Below are 17,698 nucleotides of genomic sequence, written 5' to 3'. Positions count from 1 at the left end.
ATCAAATTTAAAACATCAATCCTTTTTGTGGCAAAGTTGTATAGTTCCTGCTTTTAGCTTTGTGGAACCATGAGATGTCAGACATGACAAAGAGGGAGGAGAAGGTATTGCCTGTAATGATGTTATAATCTGTGAGGAAAATAAAAGCATTTTTTTAAAACTCTCATTTTAAAGTAGGCATTTATAAAAGGAGCATTAAAACATCATGTATTTTTTTGTGAATAAAATGTATTCCTCAAGGAGGTAGATTTCTATTAATAGGAGAATTTCTATCTTTTCTCTGAACCACTGTAACATATTGTCTGCCTTTTTGTAATGACATCTCTGGCTCTTTCACTACTAGCAGTCCACAAAGAATTGCCTGGTATGTAGGTGCACCAAAACCAAACATGAACTGGCTGGAAATCTATCTTAAACCTCATGATTAGATTAACTGTGGGGAATTAACGGAATTTTAACCTCCTTTCTTCCTCCTTCCCTTCCAGACCATGAGCAGTACGACATCATGTAGTACTTGTAATCCAGGCCATATGATACACTAGGGCATTACAGATACAGACCCACTCTGATAAGATTGCAGCTGTATCTGAACTTCAGTTCCCTTTTAATATTAACTTTTTTATTGAATTCAGAATTGGTTTCGTTACTCTACTGTGTTTCTTCTGCTCTGAGAGAGCTAGGATGGGTAAATGTGTCTAAATGCACCTCTTTTTGCAGCAATAAACTGGGGACAGTTGCAAGTGCTAGCATCACCACGCAGTATTCTATCCTTTTTGAAGTTCAAGCACAGAAAAGGCCTGCCTCTCTCCTCTTTTGGATTTCTCTGAAATGTCCCAGAAAATTAACAAATAAAACTGGATTCTTTAAGTGAACTTATTTCTCATGTTCATGTGTTGTGTACAGTGAGTATCTTATGCTGTAAGTTAGCAAAATGCAGTGTTTTGGTAGCAGTGGAAAGTGTGTTCTAGTAGAGAGATGTCAGATCTCACTACTTAAACGTTGCTTACCATCACCATGGTTAATATTTATAGCCTAGTGATAGATAGTAGTGGGTCAGGCTGAGATAAAATGCAGCTCAGGCTGTTTATGTAGGTGAGTCTTTTAACCCCTTAATCATATGGCACTGAGAAAGAAAATGTCTTGCCAAGAAAGCATGGCAATAACATGGTTTCTGGTGTTGTTGTTAGGAGCCTTAGCTATTGTTTTACATCAGCAGATCATGATCCCACCTAATTAATACTCAGCAGTGGATGTATAACATGAGCTGAATTTCTTTTTCAGAAAATGTATACCTCATTGAATAGGCAAACATGTTCACTATCATTCTTATTTAATCCTAAATGAAAATGGTATTATTGCATGGGATTTTGCTACTAATTGTGAAATCTTTTGGAAAGGTGAACCTTTGTTAGAAGTCAAACACAAGCAAAATGCATAACTGCAGCGATCTTTCATTTCAGGCTAGGATTATGTTCTGATACTTTATTTATATAAATTCCCTGACACTTCTTTTTTTTTTTTTTTCTTTTCTTTTTTCTTTTTAACCCCTTTAGATATTGGCAAATGTAATCATTTTTATCTGCGGAAACTTGGCAGGAGCATACCACAAACACCTCATGGAGCTTGCACTGCAGCAGACGTATCAGGACACGTGCAACTGCATCAAATCCCGTATCAAGTTAGAATTTGAGAAGAGGCAACAGGTAAAGTCACACCCGTGTCTGGGTCTGGTTTGCTGTTTTCACACTATCCCCTTATTCATCACTGTATAATCCAGTTTCCTAATGCAAAAACACTTACTGGATTACTGGAAGTTACTTAATGGAATATGCAAAGTCTTTTGAACAGGGTTGTGCACAATTTCCACCTGAATATAAGAAGGAATTATAATTATCTGTGTTGTCAAATACATGTTTTCTTTCATTTGTTCTATGAAAATATTTTATGATAAAGGAAGTTGATAATGCTATATAGATTGTGTTTGCACACTCTTTTGTTGTCAACATTGAATGAGGTGTTAGATGTACATGTGCGCTTTGGGAACCGTCAGTTCTTCGTGCCCAAGACCAATACTGCAAGATCAATGTGAGAAGATATTACTGCACTGTTTTTCAAAAATATTTGAAACTACAATACTGATGAATCATGTGATACAGTTCTAGGGGTCAGGTATGTTAAGAGGAGCTAGGGGAATTGCATAATGAGACTATCTGTCATTTCTTGTAGCAGCTGAATAAAAGGCTTCTCTGATTGCTTTATATAGTTCTTTTTCTCTTTGCAAGTTCTGTACAGTGCCTGTCATCCTGACAGATGGGTGCTTCATTTAAGAGAATTTGAAATACAAATTAGTTCATCAAGTAGTAAAGAAGATAGGTGTATTTTTCTTTGAAGGTCACCAGACTCAAACTTCTATGAACTGTTAAGGGTCAGAGAATAGCAACTTCACTGACACATTTCTGTTGTCACAAAAAGTGCATGTAGATGTACACCATGTGTGTCCCAGATGACCTTAACTGTCTTTTCTGTGTGACAAATACCTGCAGCTATTTTAAGTGAAGGTATTCAAGATCCATCACCAACACCTTTTTTCGGAAAAAGCAAATGGAGAGTCCATACCAGGACTTTAACAGGTGATGTGTGTTCAGAGGGCTAGCCTTATTCTGCTGGGTACTTGGCTTGCATACTGGCTGAAGATGCTGCAAAACTTTTAAGGTAGTCTTAAGAAGAATGTTTTACAGTAAAGGCAGGCCTGGATGGTTAGATGTAAAATCTGCTTAAGGTACTATTGCAGGGGAGGTCGTGTAAGAGCGGTCATTGCTAAGTTTCCACCTCTGCCTCCATGAGCTGTGTGCAGTGAGTCAGTAGACTTTATAACTGATAGTACACAATGCACATTTTACTATCTGTTGAGAATATGGGCAAAAGTATTTCCAAATTAGTTCCAGTGAGACAGCTTGTGAGTGCGGAGCAACCAATGCCAGGTATCTGGGAGCAGTATCACTCCAGACTGGACAGTCTCCAATGATGTGGGGCTGATGTGATAGCTTCTAGGCTCATGGTGACATTGTAGAAGAGGGCTAACACTGTTCCCTGTGCTTAGGCCTCAGCTGCAAGAAGGATGTATGCAGACCGTAATCAAACAGCATAACTCATAGCAGGCATCAAGGCCTTCTTTATTCAGGAGAGACCTGAGCTCTCAGTTTCCTGAGCACATTTGTAAGGGCCCAGGTTTCTACTGTTGGTTGCTTTTTCCTACAGGCATAGGAAGTGCCTGCCAGAATCGGGAGGGCCTGTTACTGGACACTTGTCAGTACGTGAACTCAAAAGGGTAAGGATGCTGCTTGTCAGTAGTTAGAACAGACATAGTGCTAGCTGATGATTTCTGTAAATGTGTATCCTTTGCTAAACGCTAGTAATTTCTGTGGAAAGACATCAGTAAGTCATTTTGGTTTCCTGGCTCTTCTGAAGTTCTTGCAAAAATGATTGAGAACCTGACAACTGAGAGAAGCAAAAATATCTGGAAATCTGTGCCAGATGCTTCCTTTTTGTGGTTTGTAGGAGTTGTGTTTCTAATATGCTGGAGCTCAGCAAGATGGAAAGCAGCAACAACCATCTTTCATTGATAAATTGTGTTGTTATAGAATAATGAAGGACATTGTACATAATGTGTTATATGTATATAAATATGTGCTGTCATATTTATGTTTTGATATAAGTAAGTCTACAAATTAGTTAAGCCATGTACGCCACTCGAAGTAGTGTATTGGAGGTCTAGATTAATAACAAATGGACCAATGTCTCACTAAACAGAAGTGAAATATTCTATGAATGTTAATGCTATTTTTGATCTCCAATGAACCATTAGCTCATCAGATCTTCTTATATCAATTTCTTTAGCCTTTATCCTCTCAACCCCATAGTATGTTGTTTACCTCGTGTCACCATTTTTCCAACCAAAAAGACAAGGAGGTGCGCATCCTTATTATCACATGTATGACTGGTAGCATACTTTGTTTGCTAACTTTAGTTAAAAAGGGGATGTACTTTAGTCTGTTTTTAAATATCTGTTGTTTTGCCAAGAAGATGCAGAAGATCATCCACGTTGTTAGTATTCAGGGAGGAAGTCATATTGTTGGCTATTTTTAGAGGATTGGGATACACTGAAAGAGTAGGAGCAGGTGCACTGTAAAAAACGTCGAGTTTGATCAAAGCCTTTATTAGTCTGTGAAAGGTTGTAGCATGACCCTTGATTCTAGATCTCTTTAACAAGAAAAATTTAATTTACTTCAGTGAGAAGTAACACAAGCTACTTTTATACAAGTGCAGAGCGTAGGATGTGCTTCTAAATGCTTAGGGCTCCAGATCAAATTTGCAAATTTGTCCAGATCATGGACATCATGTCTTTTATAATTGTTTTTGAAAGGTGTACAATTTATGTTCCAAATTATTGCATGGTTTTCCTCTTATTTTATTTGAAAGTAGTCTCATACAAATGTAACCAAGTGTTGTTTTCAGTTGGGTTTTTTTGTGTGTCATTGAATAGCCTTTTTGAGAATACCATTTTGATTGTATCAGTAGATACTATATTGAATTACCACTCAACAATTATGCCAAAGAACTCAAGAGAAACACCAAATAAATTGTTTTCAAGTGAGACCAGCGTACATTAGTATTTGGTGAAACAGGGCATATGTATAAGTCAGACATGCTGTACCCACACCACTGTCTGTTTCTATTAAGGCACAGCAAAGGCTGGCTGCACCCAAAGGGATGGGAAGCCAGGGGTGATGACACCTCCCAGAAGGGCAGGGGCTTCACCAGTCAGGGCCCTGTCCCAGAGCACAGGGTGAGCTGGGCAAACCCATTGCTGCCAGCCAGGGTCAAGCAAGAGTACAGAACACCAGCCAAGTTTGTGGTGATGAGGCAGGTCTGAGGGCAAGCCAGGAGGTCAATCCACAGCTCAGGGTCAGGTCCAGCAATTGCTAGGCAGGTCCGAGGTGAGCATGGGAAGTCAGGCCAGGATCAACAGGGTCCACATCCAGCTCCTACATCACAGCTCAGGGCAGGGACTAAGCTGAAATGGAGCTCCTGGGCCACGGGCAGAGGCTGCAGGTGGAGGCCCAGGTGATGTTGGTCAGGGCCAGGAAGGCCAGTCAGTACTCCCAGGGCCTTTACAATTTCATATGATTTATTGCATATGAGTCATACTTAGGCTTGGCTTGGGTTTGCAATATATAATGTGTGTTTGCCTGCAGGTGTAGATGTTTATGCGTGTTACGAACCACACCTTTATGAAGTGCGGTTTCGTAGGGCTGTGTTTAATAGGACTGGACACTCTAGATTTTATTTCCATTAGTGTACTTTGTTGAGAGAATCACTTTTGAACTCCTGTGGTGAAAGGCAGTACTTTCAATGCCTGGTTTGATGTTTCTCACACAGTATTTCTATCTTTTCAGTGGATATAAGAGAGAAAAGGGAAACTGTTCTGGCCTCTATTAATTTGTAGCCTTATTTCAAGATATATATTTAAAATAGCCTCTCATAACGTTATTTGTCTCACTGATGCAGCCTGGCTGACAGTTTGTAGGGGTAATGACTCACTAACACTGAGTGCAAGATCTTAACGCTGACAAGCAGTTAGCATAATTGCTCTTCTCTCTCTCTTCTGGTGCTTTACATCATGAGACATAGGAATATACACTGAGAAATTCTTACAACATCGCAGGGAGGTGTTTGTGAGGTGTTGGTGTTCAGTGGGTTCTCTAAAATGCTGTCTTTGAAAAGGAGGCAGTATAATGACGGTTTTAGAAACAACACTCAGGTAGAAGATGAAAATGAATGAGGTTTCAAGTCATTGAGTGGGATTTTAATTTTTTCACCGAAACACGGTGAAGCAATACCATTCATTACAGGAACTGAAATATTTCAAAATTGTTTTTAAATTAATCTAAAACAGAGAAACCTCATAAATTTCTGAGACTTGAGGCTGTTAGTAAAGAACAGAATAATTTGAAATATATTATTTGGAACTAACGTATAAAATGTGGATTCCTGTAAGTTCATTTAATGCATTTTAAAATGTAACCTACTAATATTTTCATGAACATAGAATAGATTTTCTGAGGGCTTCCTCATTTTCCTTTTTTTTTCTCACATAGCTTCAAGGCTAATAAGCAGGAAAAACAAAAACTAGTTTTGGTCTTTTAAATTTTAGAATCTGTTTTCTACTCCAGGCGTCTTTGTACACATACACATGGGTGAGGTGTTAATCCTTTCTGTTAATCTGCATGTCATTACCAGAATCAAAGCCTATTTGGAGGAAGAACTTAAGTGACAAGTTCTGCATGACAGACCATGTAAAAGATGGATAGAGTATGCAAATGGAAACTGGAGAGAGTCCACCAGAGGGCTACAGGGGTAATTAGGGGACTGGAGCTCATGACAGATGATGAGGCTCAGGGAATTTGGGATGTTTAGCCTACAGAAGAAAAAGCTTGGGGACACACATCTAGCATCCACCTACTGCTTGAAGGAGCTTATGGAGAAGATGTTGTCAGAGTTTTCTCAAAGTGAAAGGATGAGAGGGAATAGGCATGAGCTGTGAAATCCTGGATGGAAGGAGGTAAACAATTCTTCCCCAAGAGGGGAGTTAAGCACTGGGAAAGGCTGCCCGGAGAAGTGGTGGAATCTGCATGCAAGGAGATTTTCAAGATTCAGCTGGACAAGTTGTTACGCTTCAACTCTTGTTGTGGGCAAAAGGGAACATTTTACAAATACAGAGTTTAGAATCTATTGTTAGTCTAATTAAAGTCTTAACAATTAATGAAAATGCAACAAACAATTATTAGTAGTATTTCAGCTGCAATAATAATAACAGTCACAGTCCACATTACCTAATTAACACAGAAAAGTGTAAATACAGCTAAAACTGTTATGCAGAAAATCTAGTGTATCCCCTTTTTTTCTGGTATTATCCTTAGTGTTCTGTTACCACGTAGCCCCACAATATGGTACTGTCATTGCCATGTGCTTTGTACTGAGTTTGCAAAGTCTCACGGTTAAGGCTGTCTGAATTTTTTTTACCTTCCTGGAGCTTTTTTTTTACTTGTTTCATCTGTAAATCAATTTTTCTAATGACATGGCGGCTGCAGCTGATTAATTTTACTTTTCTTATGGCATGGTACAACCATGGTTATTATAAAGCTAATAGTAAAGAACAACTATTCTGTGTAGAATGATATATTTACAACTGTAACATAATGTGGAAAAATAAAGACCTGGCGTCATAGTGGAAGCCAGAATGAAGTGTCCCAAGAAGTGGAGACACAGAATGCAGTGCAGAGGAATACAGGCATGTGATGATTGGAGATGGAGCACAGGCTTGGCACTGAAGACCCCAGGTCTATAGGTAGTTCACCACTGGGCAGTTAAAGAAATGCAGACCTGAACCTGGGCAAAAGTTTTTTTCAGGAGGAAAAAGAACAAGTTCTAACACATCTAAAATGCCATATATATTAAATCTGGATATAGTATGGACTTGCAGACCAACAAAGATAGAGCAAGGTATAAATGCATGTTATTATATATTTAAAAATTACCTCAGAGATCCTAGATTGAGGAAGAAGTAACCATCAGTGTCAACATTAGTATCATACTCCTCCTCACAAAGGACTCCAGATGCTGATGACTTGTTGAAAATGTCTCACCACCACAGTCAGGCTGAAGCCACCAACCTTAGGACCCACAAGAACAGTTAAAGCATGAGCCTTTTATCAGAAGAAGGTTTAGAAACTAGGAAGTGTATGTGTAACAATTTAAACTGTATTATTACTATTGGCACTCACTTTTTTAATATAGAAGTATTTATTTCTCTATTTGGTTTCTGTTCTTTCTTTTTCTCTAATGATTAAAGCGGGGATAATAATGATTCTTGGATTAGATTAGTAAGATTTCAGTTATACCAAAAATAAATGTAAATTAACAATAAATTCTTGGCTTTATATATGTGTGTGTTATCAGCTTTATTTTCTTTTTGTCCATAAACAAGATTTTGAATGTTATGTATCATATGTCCCTGTGGGTCCTAAGGTGAATGATATAGATGTTACTTGAGCAGTAAGCAAATGTGTCACAGGAGGTTGCCAGTGTCCCCAGTTCTTCATCAGGAGGAGGAAATACTGGTGGTTTGGAACCCCTTCCTCATCAATTTTATTCCACTTCGGCCTGTATTAATAAGTCTTCCCGTCACAGCCTCCCTTCTCCTCCCTGCTTCCCAGGCAAAGTTTGGGAGCCGCACGCTGCCCTCTCCCAGCCCCATCACCCCAGAGGGGCTGTTTGTCCAGCAGTGACTATGTAGGGGTGCCAGCCCCCTGCCCCGGGGAGCCCCCAGAGCAGAGCCACCAGGCAATTGCTGCCATGACTGCTGAAAATCAGGCCAAGGCAAGCTCAGTCTGGAGATCCTGTATTGAATATAGAGCTTGTGAAGTCACAGTAAAAATTATATTTTCTGGGCTACAGAGGCCCTAAGAGGCCCTTCATCTATTTTTGAAGTTAGCCCTGTTTGGAACGAGATATTGGACTATAGATCTCCAGAGGTCCCTTCCAACCCGAATATTTCAGTGAGTCTGTAGTTTTCTTTAATGTCTTTCGTATAGCAGAGTGCTGTGAAATACAGGAATACTGTGATTTCAGATAGAGAGAAATGAAAAGGTAAGTATCGCTGTGAATCATATCCTATAATGGCATATGAATGTTTTTTATATCAACAAACAATCCTATCAGGTACTACCTAAATTCTTCCAAGTTTCTAATACTGACTCTTTGCTTACAGAAATGTAACACCTGAAATAATGTAGCCATTTTTGCTGCAACTTACTGATGAGAATAATAGTAATTTTGCATGAGGAGTATATGTTTGTTATCAAAAGCTGAGAGATTTGAAGGTTACATAGGTACCCATTGTCACTTCATTACGTTCAAGTTGCCCAGTCGCTGAAGAAGTTGAAATGGATTACGTAAGCATGATGACATTACAATAAGAATAATATTTTCTGATATCTATTTAAGAGTCTGCAATTGATTTGCCCCCAAGGTTCAATATTTCAATAAAAATCTAGATCTTTGATTTCAAGAAACAGCTAAAAAGGTTCCTGGTTTCTACCTGGAGACTTAGAAGTACTTCTGTTGATTCTCCATTTTAGAATTGCTGCTGTATTATTTTCATGCTGAGTCATTACACATAAATGGCATTTTTAAATAGCAAATTGATACATATTGGTAGCTTTAAAATTGACAGTATTGTACAAAAATCTTCCAGATACAGAAACATTTAGTGTAGACTGTTGACAAAAAGTAGGTTACTTGTTAAGAGTACAAAATGTAAATTTAAGAACCTCCTTTCAGCACTAATGGTTGATAGTTCAGCTGTCTTAGTTTAGCTTTTGAGCTATGTTGTGTTCTAGAAAGCACATTTCACTGATAAATTTCATACCGCTAATAACAAAATAATTTGCTGGTGAAAATACAATATTTTTGATACCTTCCTGCTTTTTCAGTCTCAGTTATCCTTTTCATCATACAGCAGCTGTTTAGTACTGTTATTTCTATTTATGAGCCCTATAATGTTTCTAATGAACATTGTTGGTGATTATGGTGTAATGCTACATGTGAAAGAGGTAAAATACATGTGAAATTTAGCAGTAGCATTCTACAACAACGTAGGAAACCTAATTTAGCAGAAGAGGAACTGGGGAAAATAGCTTAAAGCAGAATACTTTCAATTGTCTGCTTTTCTATTCTTTGTCTCTAATGTGGAAGAGTGTTGTAAAAAGACTTCATTCAAAAATCACTGTGTCACACCTTTACTTTATTAAGTTTGTCAAAAAAATTGATAGGTACATAACAGCACTGCAGGTCAATCATTTTAAAATTGCAATTATTCTTTTTATATTGTTCTATTGATGTCAGTGTGTGGAGGGTTGACCCTGGCTGGACACCAGGTGCCCGCCAAGCTGCTCTGTCACTCCCCTCTTCAGCTGGATGGAGGGAAAGAAAATGTAACGAATGGCTCGTGGGTCAAGATAAGGACAGGGAGGGATCACTCGCTTATTACCATCACGGGCAAAACAGACTCAGCTTAGGGAAATTAGTTTATTTTATTACTGAGCAAATCAGAGAAGGAAAACGAGGAATAAAAACTAAATCTTTAGACACCTTCCCCCCACCTCTCCCTTCTTCACTCACTTCATTTCCGATATGTCTTACCTCCTCTCCCCAAGCGGTGCAGGGGGATGTGGAATGGGGGTTGCGGTCAGTTCATCACATGTTGTCTGTGCCCCTCCTTCCTCCTAAGGGGGAGGACTCTTCCCTTGCTCCAGCATAGGGTCCTTCTCATGGGAGACAGTCCCCCACGAACTTCTCCAGTGTGAGTCCTTCCCATGGACTGCAGTTCTTCATGAACTGCTCCAGCATGGGTCCCTTCCATGGGGTGCAGTCCTTCAGGAACAGACTATTCCAGTGTGGGTCCCCCACAGGGTCACCAGTCCTGCCAGAAGACCTGCTCCAGCATGGGCTCCTCTCTCCATGGGGCCACAGGTCCTGCCAGGAGCCTGCTCCAGGGCGAGCTTCCCACAGGGTCACAGCTTCTTTTGGGCACATCCACCTGCTCTGGTTTGGGGTCCTCCACGGGCTGCAGGTGGATATCTGCTCCACCATGGACCTCCATGGACTGTAGGGGGACAGCCTGTCTCACCAAGGTCTTCACCATACACTGCAGGGGGATCTCTGCTCCCGTGCCTGGAGCACATCCTCCCCCTCCTTCTTCACTGACCTTGGTGTCTGCAGAGCTGTTGCTCTCACATCTTCTCACTTCTGGCTGCATTTTCTGTTCCACAGCTTTTTTTCCCCACTTCTTAAATATGTTATCCCAGACGCGCGACCACTATTGCTGATGGGCTCCAGCGGCGGGTCCGTCTTCGGCAGTGGCTCTATCAGACATAGGGGAAGCTTTTAGCAGCTTCTCTCAGAAGCCACCACTGTACCTCCCTGCTACTAAAACCTTGCCATGCAAACCTAATACACAGTGGTTCAAAGACGGTTATTTTCGGCATCAGAAATTAACACTTCAGAGGTTGGCAAAGTAGAGGGATTTCAGTATCTGTGCTTTTAGTCTTTGTTTACTCTTACTAATATATTTAGATTATATATTTATATTTACTTTATATATATAATATACTTACATGTATATATAGAGAGATGTGGTATTCTGTTATCTCTTCTACCAAGATGTCTATACCTTCACCATTCTTATCTAGAATTGTCTTTGAAACATTTTTATCAGTTCTGATAAGGAGATATATTCAGAACGAAATTGTGGGCTTGTCCCAGTTCACCACCATTTCACTACTAGAGGTATATTTGCAAAGCCTAGTGCACCAGGGCTAAGCTCTCTGGTTCTCAGCTCTTTATAGCAAAGTTTTATATTTTCTAAATATATTCTTAAGGAGTAGTTTGTCATAAAAGTGGTGGCTACAATGGGACAGTATTCTTTGCACTTTCAGGAATATACATTTAATTTCTGAATATCTCTGAGGGGAGTAGAAAAACCATTGGTGCATTTAAGTGCATGTAAAGAAATCACAGAGAATAATTAGGGCTCTCCTGGCAATATTAGTAGAACAACTGAAACTTTAACCACGATTTGTAGTGACTCTGCACTAGCTACTGGATTACCCCAAAGATTTTTCCACTTCTTTAAATAAACTAATTCTCTTAATAGCATCATTACATGTGCTGTAAATGTATCTCTGACTTTTACTCTGCTTTAGTAGTGACTATACTGTTCATTCACTTCAGTTGTATTTGGAGGCATCTCAGTGTAGCCTATTTCATGCTGGCATTTATTATTCACTAGGAAACCAAGAAAAAAATTATTTTAGTATTTTCTTTTAGGCAGAGGTACTACACAAGTTTAATACATTCTCTATCTGGTAATAACAAGTATTTCATTGTGGTGTTACCAAAGAAGTATCTGTCATTTGTGGCAAAGAATATGATGATATTTTAAGTAAGAGGCATATAGAAAGCATTCAAGTGGATGGATTTAGTTTTGATCCCTTTGGATATGCCATAAAAATATAATATTTTCAAGATGTTTGCTTTTTTCTTTTTCCACATCCACATTGGATTATAATTCTTTGACTCTCTTTTTTAGTGCTGCAAACATTTCAATAAATTCACTAGGCAGCTTTCAGTTTGCGTGGCTGCAATTGCCTTTTTTTCCTCTCCTCGTTCCTTTTCATGCTGCATGTTGGTTCAATTGATGCTTTCATAGTGCTAAACACACTGCTGTGTTTTTTTTGAAAAAAGGTCTAAGACAGTAGACTAGCCAATAAATCTAATAGCTACTGGCAAAATTATTTCCTGCTCCCTATGAGTTGTGAGCCTCAGAAAGTGACTATGGAACATTCTTTGCCCAGCATGTGTTGACAGAGTGGATACTCCAGGCTTTTGTCATGACCAAGACCTGCAAATCAAAAAACAATACCAAGGGTAGTGGTAGGAGGTACAGAGTCTTGCAGACCAGTGCTTTTGTTTGTAAAGCAAGATATTCAGTTCCTTGCCTGCAAATGGGTCATGTACTACATTAGCAACCTGCATCTTGTTTAAAGTCCTTGAGTTGTTCTTTCATAATACTTCACTGTTTCAAAAGTTGCCTCGGAGCTTCTGCCCTGTAAAGATGGAGTCGTGAAGAGGGGTGGTTGGTTAGCCCTCTTTGTCTGCAGCTTTTCAGTCTACCCCTTTGGAAGACTCCAGAGGTCCATCAAGTGTGGTATACTGGCCTTTCAGTGCTTTTCTGGGGATCTGAGAAATGACCTTGAAATTTCTAGACAAACGTTATTGACAGAAGACCACTTTTCTTAAGCTGTTTTCCAATTTTTGCTCTGCTAAATTGTTTTTAGGAGCTATGAGAGATCCCTTGTGTAGAAATAAGGCTTGTCATGTTTTGGAATGTTATAAACTGTGCCTTTCACCCCGCGGAATTTATATTTCATTGTTAGGGGGAGAGATGCCGTTATTGGAAGTCTAGTTATCTACACGAAGACAGCAATATTGTCCACTATTTTGAAATGAATGACTTAGCAAATGCCTCATGCATCTACTGCACAGGTCAATAGAGACACTGCAGTACTTGCATGTAATGCTTTTTCCTACCTCAGGACTTCATAGAGAGAAAAGGTCATTTACCATTTTGCAATGAAGTAGATGAGATTTGAGCTGCTTCTCTTTGTGTTGATCTGCAGTAATTTATTACATCTAACATCGTCTGATAAACCGATGAGTCATGCTGCTTTGTTTTAAGAGTAAAATGTGTAGTTTAAGCAGATACTAATTGCCACGTTTTCATAGATATCCTGATAATTCTGATGAAATATACAGCTGGCAGGCAAATGTTAATTTTTGTCATGCCACCTATGATTTTGTCAGCCACATCACAAAACCTAAAATTAATAGCTAAAATGTAGTTCTTTTTAGAAAGAGAACGTCTTTTGACAGCGAGTCCAAAGTTTTCAATTGTTAATTATTCCCATAATTAATTGTCTTATTTTTAAATTGTCATTTTATTTCCAGTTAAAAATTATTTAAATTTATTTGTCCTAACTATCCTTGCTATATCTTTTTCAGCTCTCTACATTAAAAAATATTATCTACAAGTAGGGTCTGCAGGATATTGTGCCTATGGAAAATACACATAGATTTTGATAACCCAGAGGCCTCTTCCAATCTTATTTTTTTTTACATACAGAATTTCTCAGTCATGTCATAAGCATCCTTATAATATTGAAAAAACTTGAACATCTAAAAGGGTTCTCTGTAATGAAGATTTTCCAGGAATCTGATCATTTTTCTGCCATTTTAATGAATTCATTCATGATTTCTTATATAATTTTTATTGCAAGCATATCTGAACACACGGTTGTCAATAATGCCCTCAGTGAATATACGATAAAGAGGTAAAGATCCATAAAGAAGTCCTTCTACAAGTCTATTGGCCTTGTTAGCACCAGCATCATGCTGGGAAATGCTTAAGTTAAGTACCACGAACCCTATATTCTTTCCAGAATTACTGCTTTCCAACATACAGGCTTCCATATTGTAAATAGGTGTTTTGATTCTGAATTAATCTCTCTGGGTATTTTAAATACATTCTGTATTGCTGCTTGCAAATAGTTCTGTATTTTTTCTAGCATTGTTAATAATCCTTCTATTCGTTATGTCTCTTCTAAATATTTTTCGTTCTTCAAGTGATTGTCCATATGCACATTCATATTGGCAGTGCAGGTGTGCTAAACATCTTAAGTTGGGGACATTTTAACCCTATGTGCCACTGTGTTCTTCCTCCTTGGTCTACTGTGCACAGGTTGTAAGGGAAGAGGTGTGCTCACTGTCTTAAGTCTTCTAAGCTAAACTGGGGTAAATTGGGGCATTTTTCTGGAAGTTCATATCCTTGTCAGTGGCCTAGTTAGATATTATTTCCCTTTTCACATCAACAATCAATTACCTTTCTCTTTTTGTAATATTTTCTTCCTTTCCTCTTCCCTCCAAACCCTCATCTCCATTTAGCATTTCCCTGAAACTGAAGGGCTTCAGACTGTAGGAAATACCTCTAGGAAAAAAATAGATAACTCTAGAAAATATACTGTTTGCTTACACTTTCAACAAAAAGCACATACCAAGTGGCAGACTTCAAGTTTAGAAGCTCACACTGCTACCTTCTAGGATTTCATCTGGTTGTGTGAAAGGTCAGCTTGCTAATAAGAACTGTTATGAAGAAAGCTATAACAATTTATAGTAGGGTCTCCTCACTTTTTCCCTTCAAAGCTGCTTTTTGCTGAGGCTCTCACCCTTGGTCCCCATCTAAGCTCCATTGGAGCTGCACTGCGGTAATGCCTGTGCCATCCAACTTGTTGATCTGGACCCTGACCCTGAGCCACAGACTTGACTTTATGGCTTGACCTCAAACCTACCTGTCATAATATACTTGACTAGAATCACTGGACTGTGACTTATCCCGGTTACCATCTCCAGAGATGATCATAGAGTCATTTAGGTTGGAAAAGACCTTTAAGTTCAGTGAGTCCAACTGTAAACCTAACACTGCCAAATCCACCACTAATCCATGATCCTTACCCTGACTTTCTAACACAACTTCATAGTTCTTTGCTGGTGAGATCTTGAGTCCTGCCTCTTGGCCCCTAACTCCTGGGGACTCCTGTGACAATTTGCCCCCAACTTGCTTTCCCTTGCAGAACAGCCTACTGTTGCTGCTCCGTGACAGTTAGGGAGACTAATGTTTCTTGCATGGTGCTTCATCAGCTTGTCTTCAAATGTATTTTACTTTGACTATTTCTTGGATATTTTATCTAAAGACATCTTCTAGACAGAAGAAACAAACATCTTCAAAACTATTTTGTGGATCACAGGCAAGGGTTCAGTCTCCTGTGAAATTAACAGGGACGTTGTTCCTCCGTCACTATTCACTCCTTTTGGCCTTGCCAAATTCCATCCACAGAAGGCTCCCTCCTAGCTTTGGTGAGACTACCTGTGAGATCACAGGTCATTTAAGGAAAACCAAAGACAGAAGGAGACATGAGAATACCTTAATACCTATCAAACAGGGGCTACGATAGATCTACAGGATAATGTTGCCATGCTAGACGCACAGCTCTTTTACATCTCCTGGTTGTTCCTTACTCCAAAGCCACTCCTGTTGGACTGTCTGATGTTTACTTTTTTGCTCATCATCTCACTCCGAGAGTATTGTCCAAGACATATCTAAGATAATTTTAATTGTCCCAGCACAAACAAGGTACCTGATTTCAGGACTTTCTTCATCTGTTTCTGCACACTGTTGTGAAACTTGGCATTGGGATAGATCTCCTTATGAAGGAACTGGAGGGAACTCGGCATTTCATGATCTGGAACCTGACAGTTTGGGGTTTTTAAATGATGTGAATGAAGATCCTTATGGCTAGAAGAACAAGACTCCGTGAAGTTTCTATGGATGGCAACGTACTTTTTTTAGATTGCTGTGTTAACTATTCAGTAATTCTTGAGGAAGTCCCTCTGCATTTGATTCCGAAATATCTTTGAGAATTAATATATCCATTCTTTATCTAATCAGGAAAACTTCATTTACCATTATTTTGGGCTTGCACTTGGAAAAATGATGGAGTTCACATTTTTCTCATCTGCCTGCGGGGTGTTTTCTTAGGAGACTCATTTGGGTTTCTCCACTGGACAAAAATCTGATATTTGTGGTGGGATCTAAATTTGGGGTTGATTAGTGTAAAAGGAAGATCATTTGAGCAATAGCTTCTTTGTTCCTCCTTGACCCTTTCATGAAATAAGCTGCGCTTAGTGATGATTGAGCTACAAGTGTAGATGAGGTGGAGGCTGGCATAACCAGTCCGTTACACTGGGGTTTTTAGGGTGGGGTCAGACACTGACCACAACTGAAGTTCTGCCTAGTGTTCCATTCTTGGTGGGTTTTATTTCACAGATGTCATTCATCTTCAGCAGAGGGAACTCTTCGTGGTGGGTATCAAAATGTCTTTGCCTTCTTTAATACAGTGTGATTTCTCAGAAAGCTCTCTTGGGTTTTCCCTTATAAAGAAGGGAATTCCCTTTGGAATGGTCATTGGATTCAGCAGTTTGTACTCAAAGACAATGCTAGAAACATGGCAGTCTTTTCCTGTAAGCCACCAAGCTTCTCTTCAGGCAACCCCTTTATATTTGAGGTATTGGTGAGAATAGTGCATGCAGATGCTTATTGAAATGAGAAAGAAAAACAACTAGTAAGTAGAGGTTCTGTGAACTGTGTTGCCCTGAAAGATATTCACAGCCTGTGCACATTGCTGATTCTCAGAGCCATGTTTTATGTTTTGTTATATTTTCTTTTTCTTTTAAATAGTCTTTCAGATTGAGAGGAATGTACTCAATTTATATGGGGGGGAAAGGGAGGTGGTATGGGCATGCTGATACTGTTACTGTTAGAGCTAAAAGGTGCAAGTCCAACCTCAGATGCTTGGGCATATATGTATCTATAGCATAGTTATGTACAACAGCTTTCAAAGAATATAGACATTGAGGCAAGTAGTTTTTTGTTAAAAGCATTAAATTTATTTATTCTTCCAGATTATGAAATAGCTTTAAGGAAACCTGGGATGCCTCAGACGTGCTACTCAACCTAAAAATGTTTATCAGTAAACTGCATTTTAAAATCTGCCAGGAAGTTGTACTGTAAGCCATTCAATCTGTGTTACTGTGCTAATGTTTAAACCAGAATGTTGAATAACACTAAATTTTATGTTTGTATATATCTAAATTATCATGTGAACAGTTGTCCTTCTTGTCAACAAATGTCCTCTCATTTAAAAAAAAAAAAAGTCTGAATGCAGCAGTAAAGGAATCAAACTAAAAAATTGCAGCTTCTTTAGTTCTTGAGGTAGCTCTGGTTGATATGAAGCTTTCTGTATGATTATGGCTGAAAGTAAATTTGGCATCTTGATAAAAATCTGCTTAACCTTTTCAAAATGCTGTAGTGGTGAAAGTAAACACCCTCCCTGAACTTCCTCTCCCTGTTTTTCCTTATTTCACTGAAACCTGATATTTCCTTCTAAACCGTTACCAGAGCCAC

The 17,698-nt window shown here is 39.0% G+C and overlaps 1 protein-coding gene across 1 annotated transcript in view; it reads left to right on the top strand.

Annotated features, from left to right (window-relative positions):
- ADCY2 (adenylate cyclase 2 (brain)) overlaps window positions 1–17,698 on the top strand; it is a 209,993-nt gene that overhangs the window by 86,423 nt on the left and 105,872 nt on the right. The window contains exon 4 of the mRNA XM_009883800.1: window positions 1,554–1,703. Coding sequence (XP_009882102.1) covers window positions 1,554–1,703 — 150 coding nt within the window. The remainder of the gene's footprint in view (window positions 1–1,553; window positions 1,704–17,698) is intronic.

Source organism: Charadrius vociferus, unplaced genomic scaffold (assembly GCF_000708025.1).
Source record: "Charadrius vociferus isolate BGI_N301 unplaced genomic scaffold, ASM70802v2 scaffold103, whole genome shotgun sequence".
Classification (NCBI taxonomy): Eukaryota; Metazoa; Chordata; class Aves; order Charadriiformes; family Charadriidae; genus Charadrius; species Charadrius vociferus.
The sequence above is the reverse complement of the archived record's forward strand: the minus strand, read 5'-3'. Positions and strand labels throughout refer to the sequence as shown.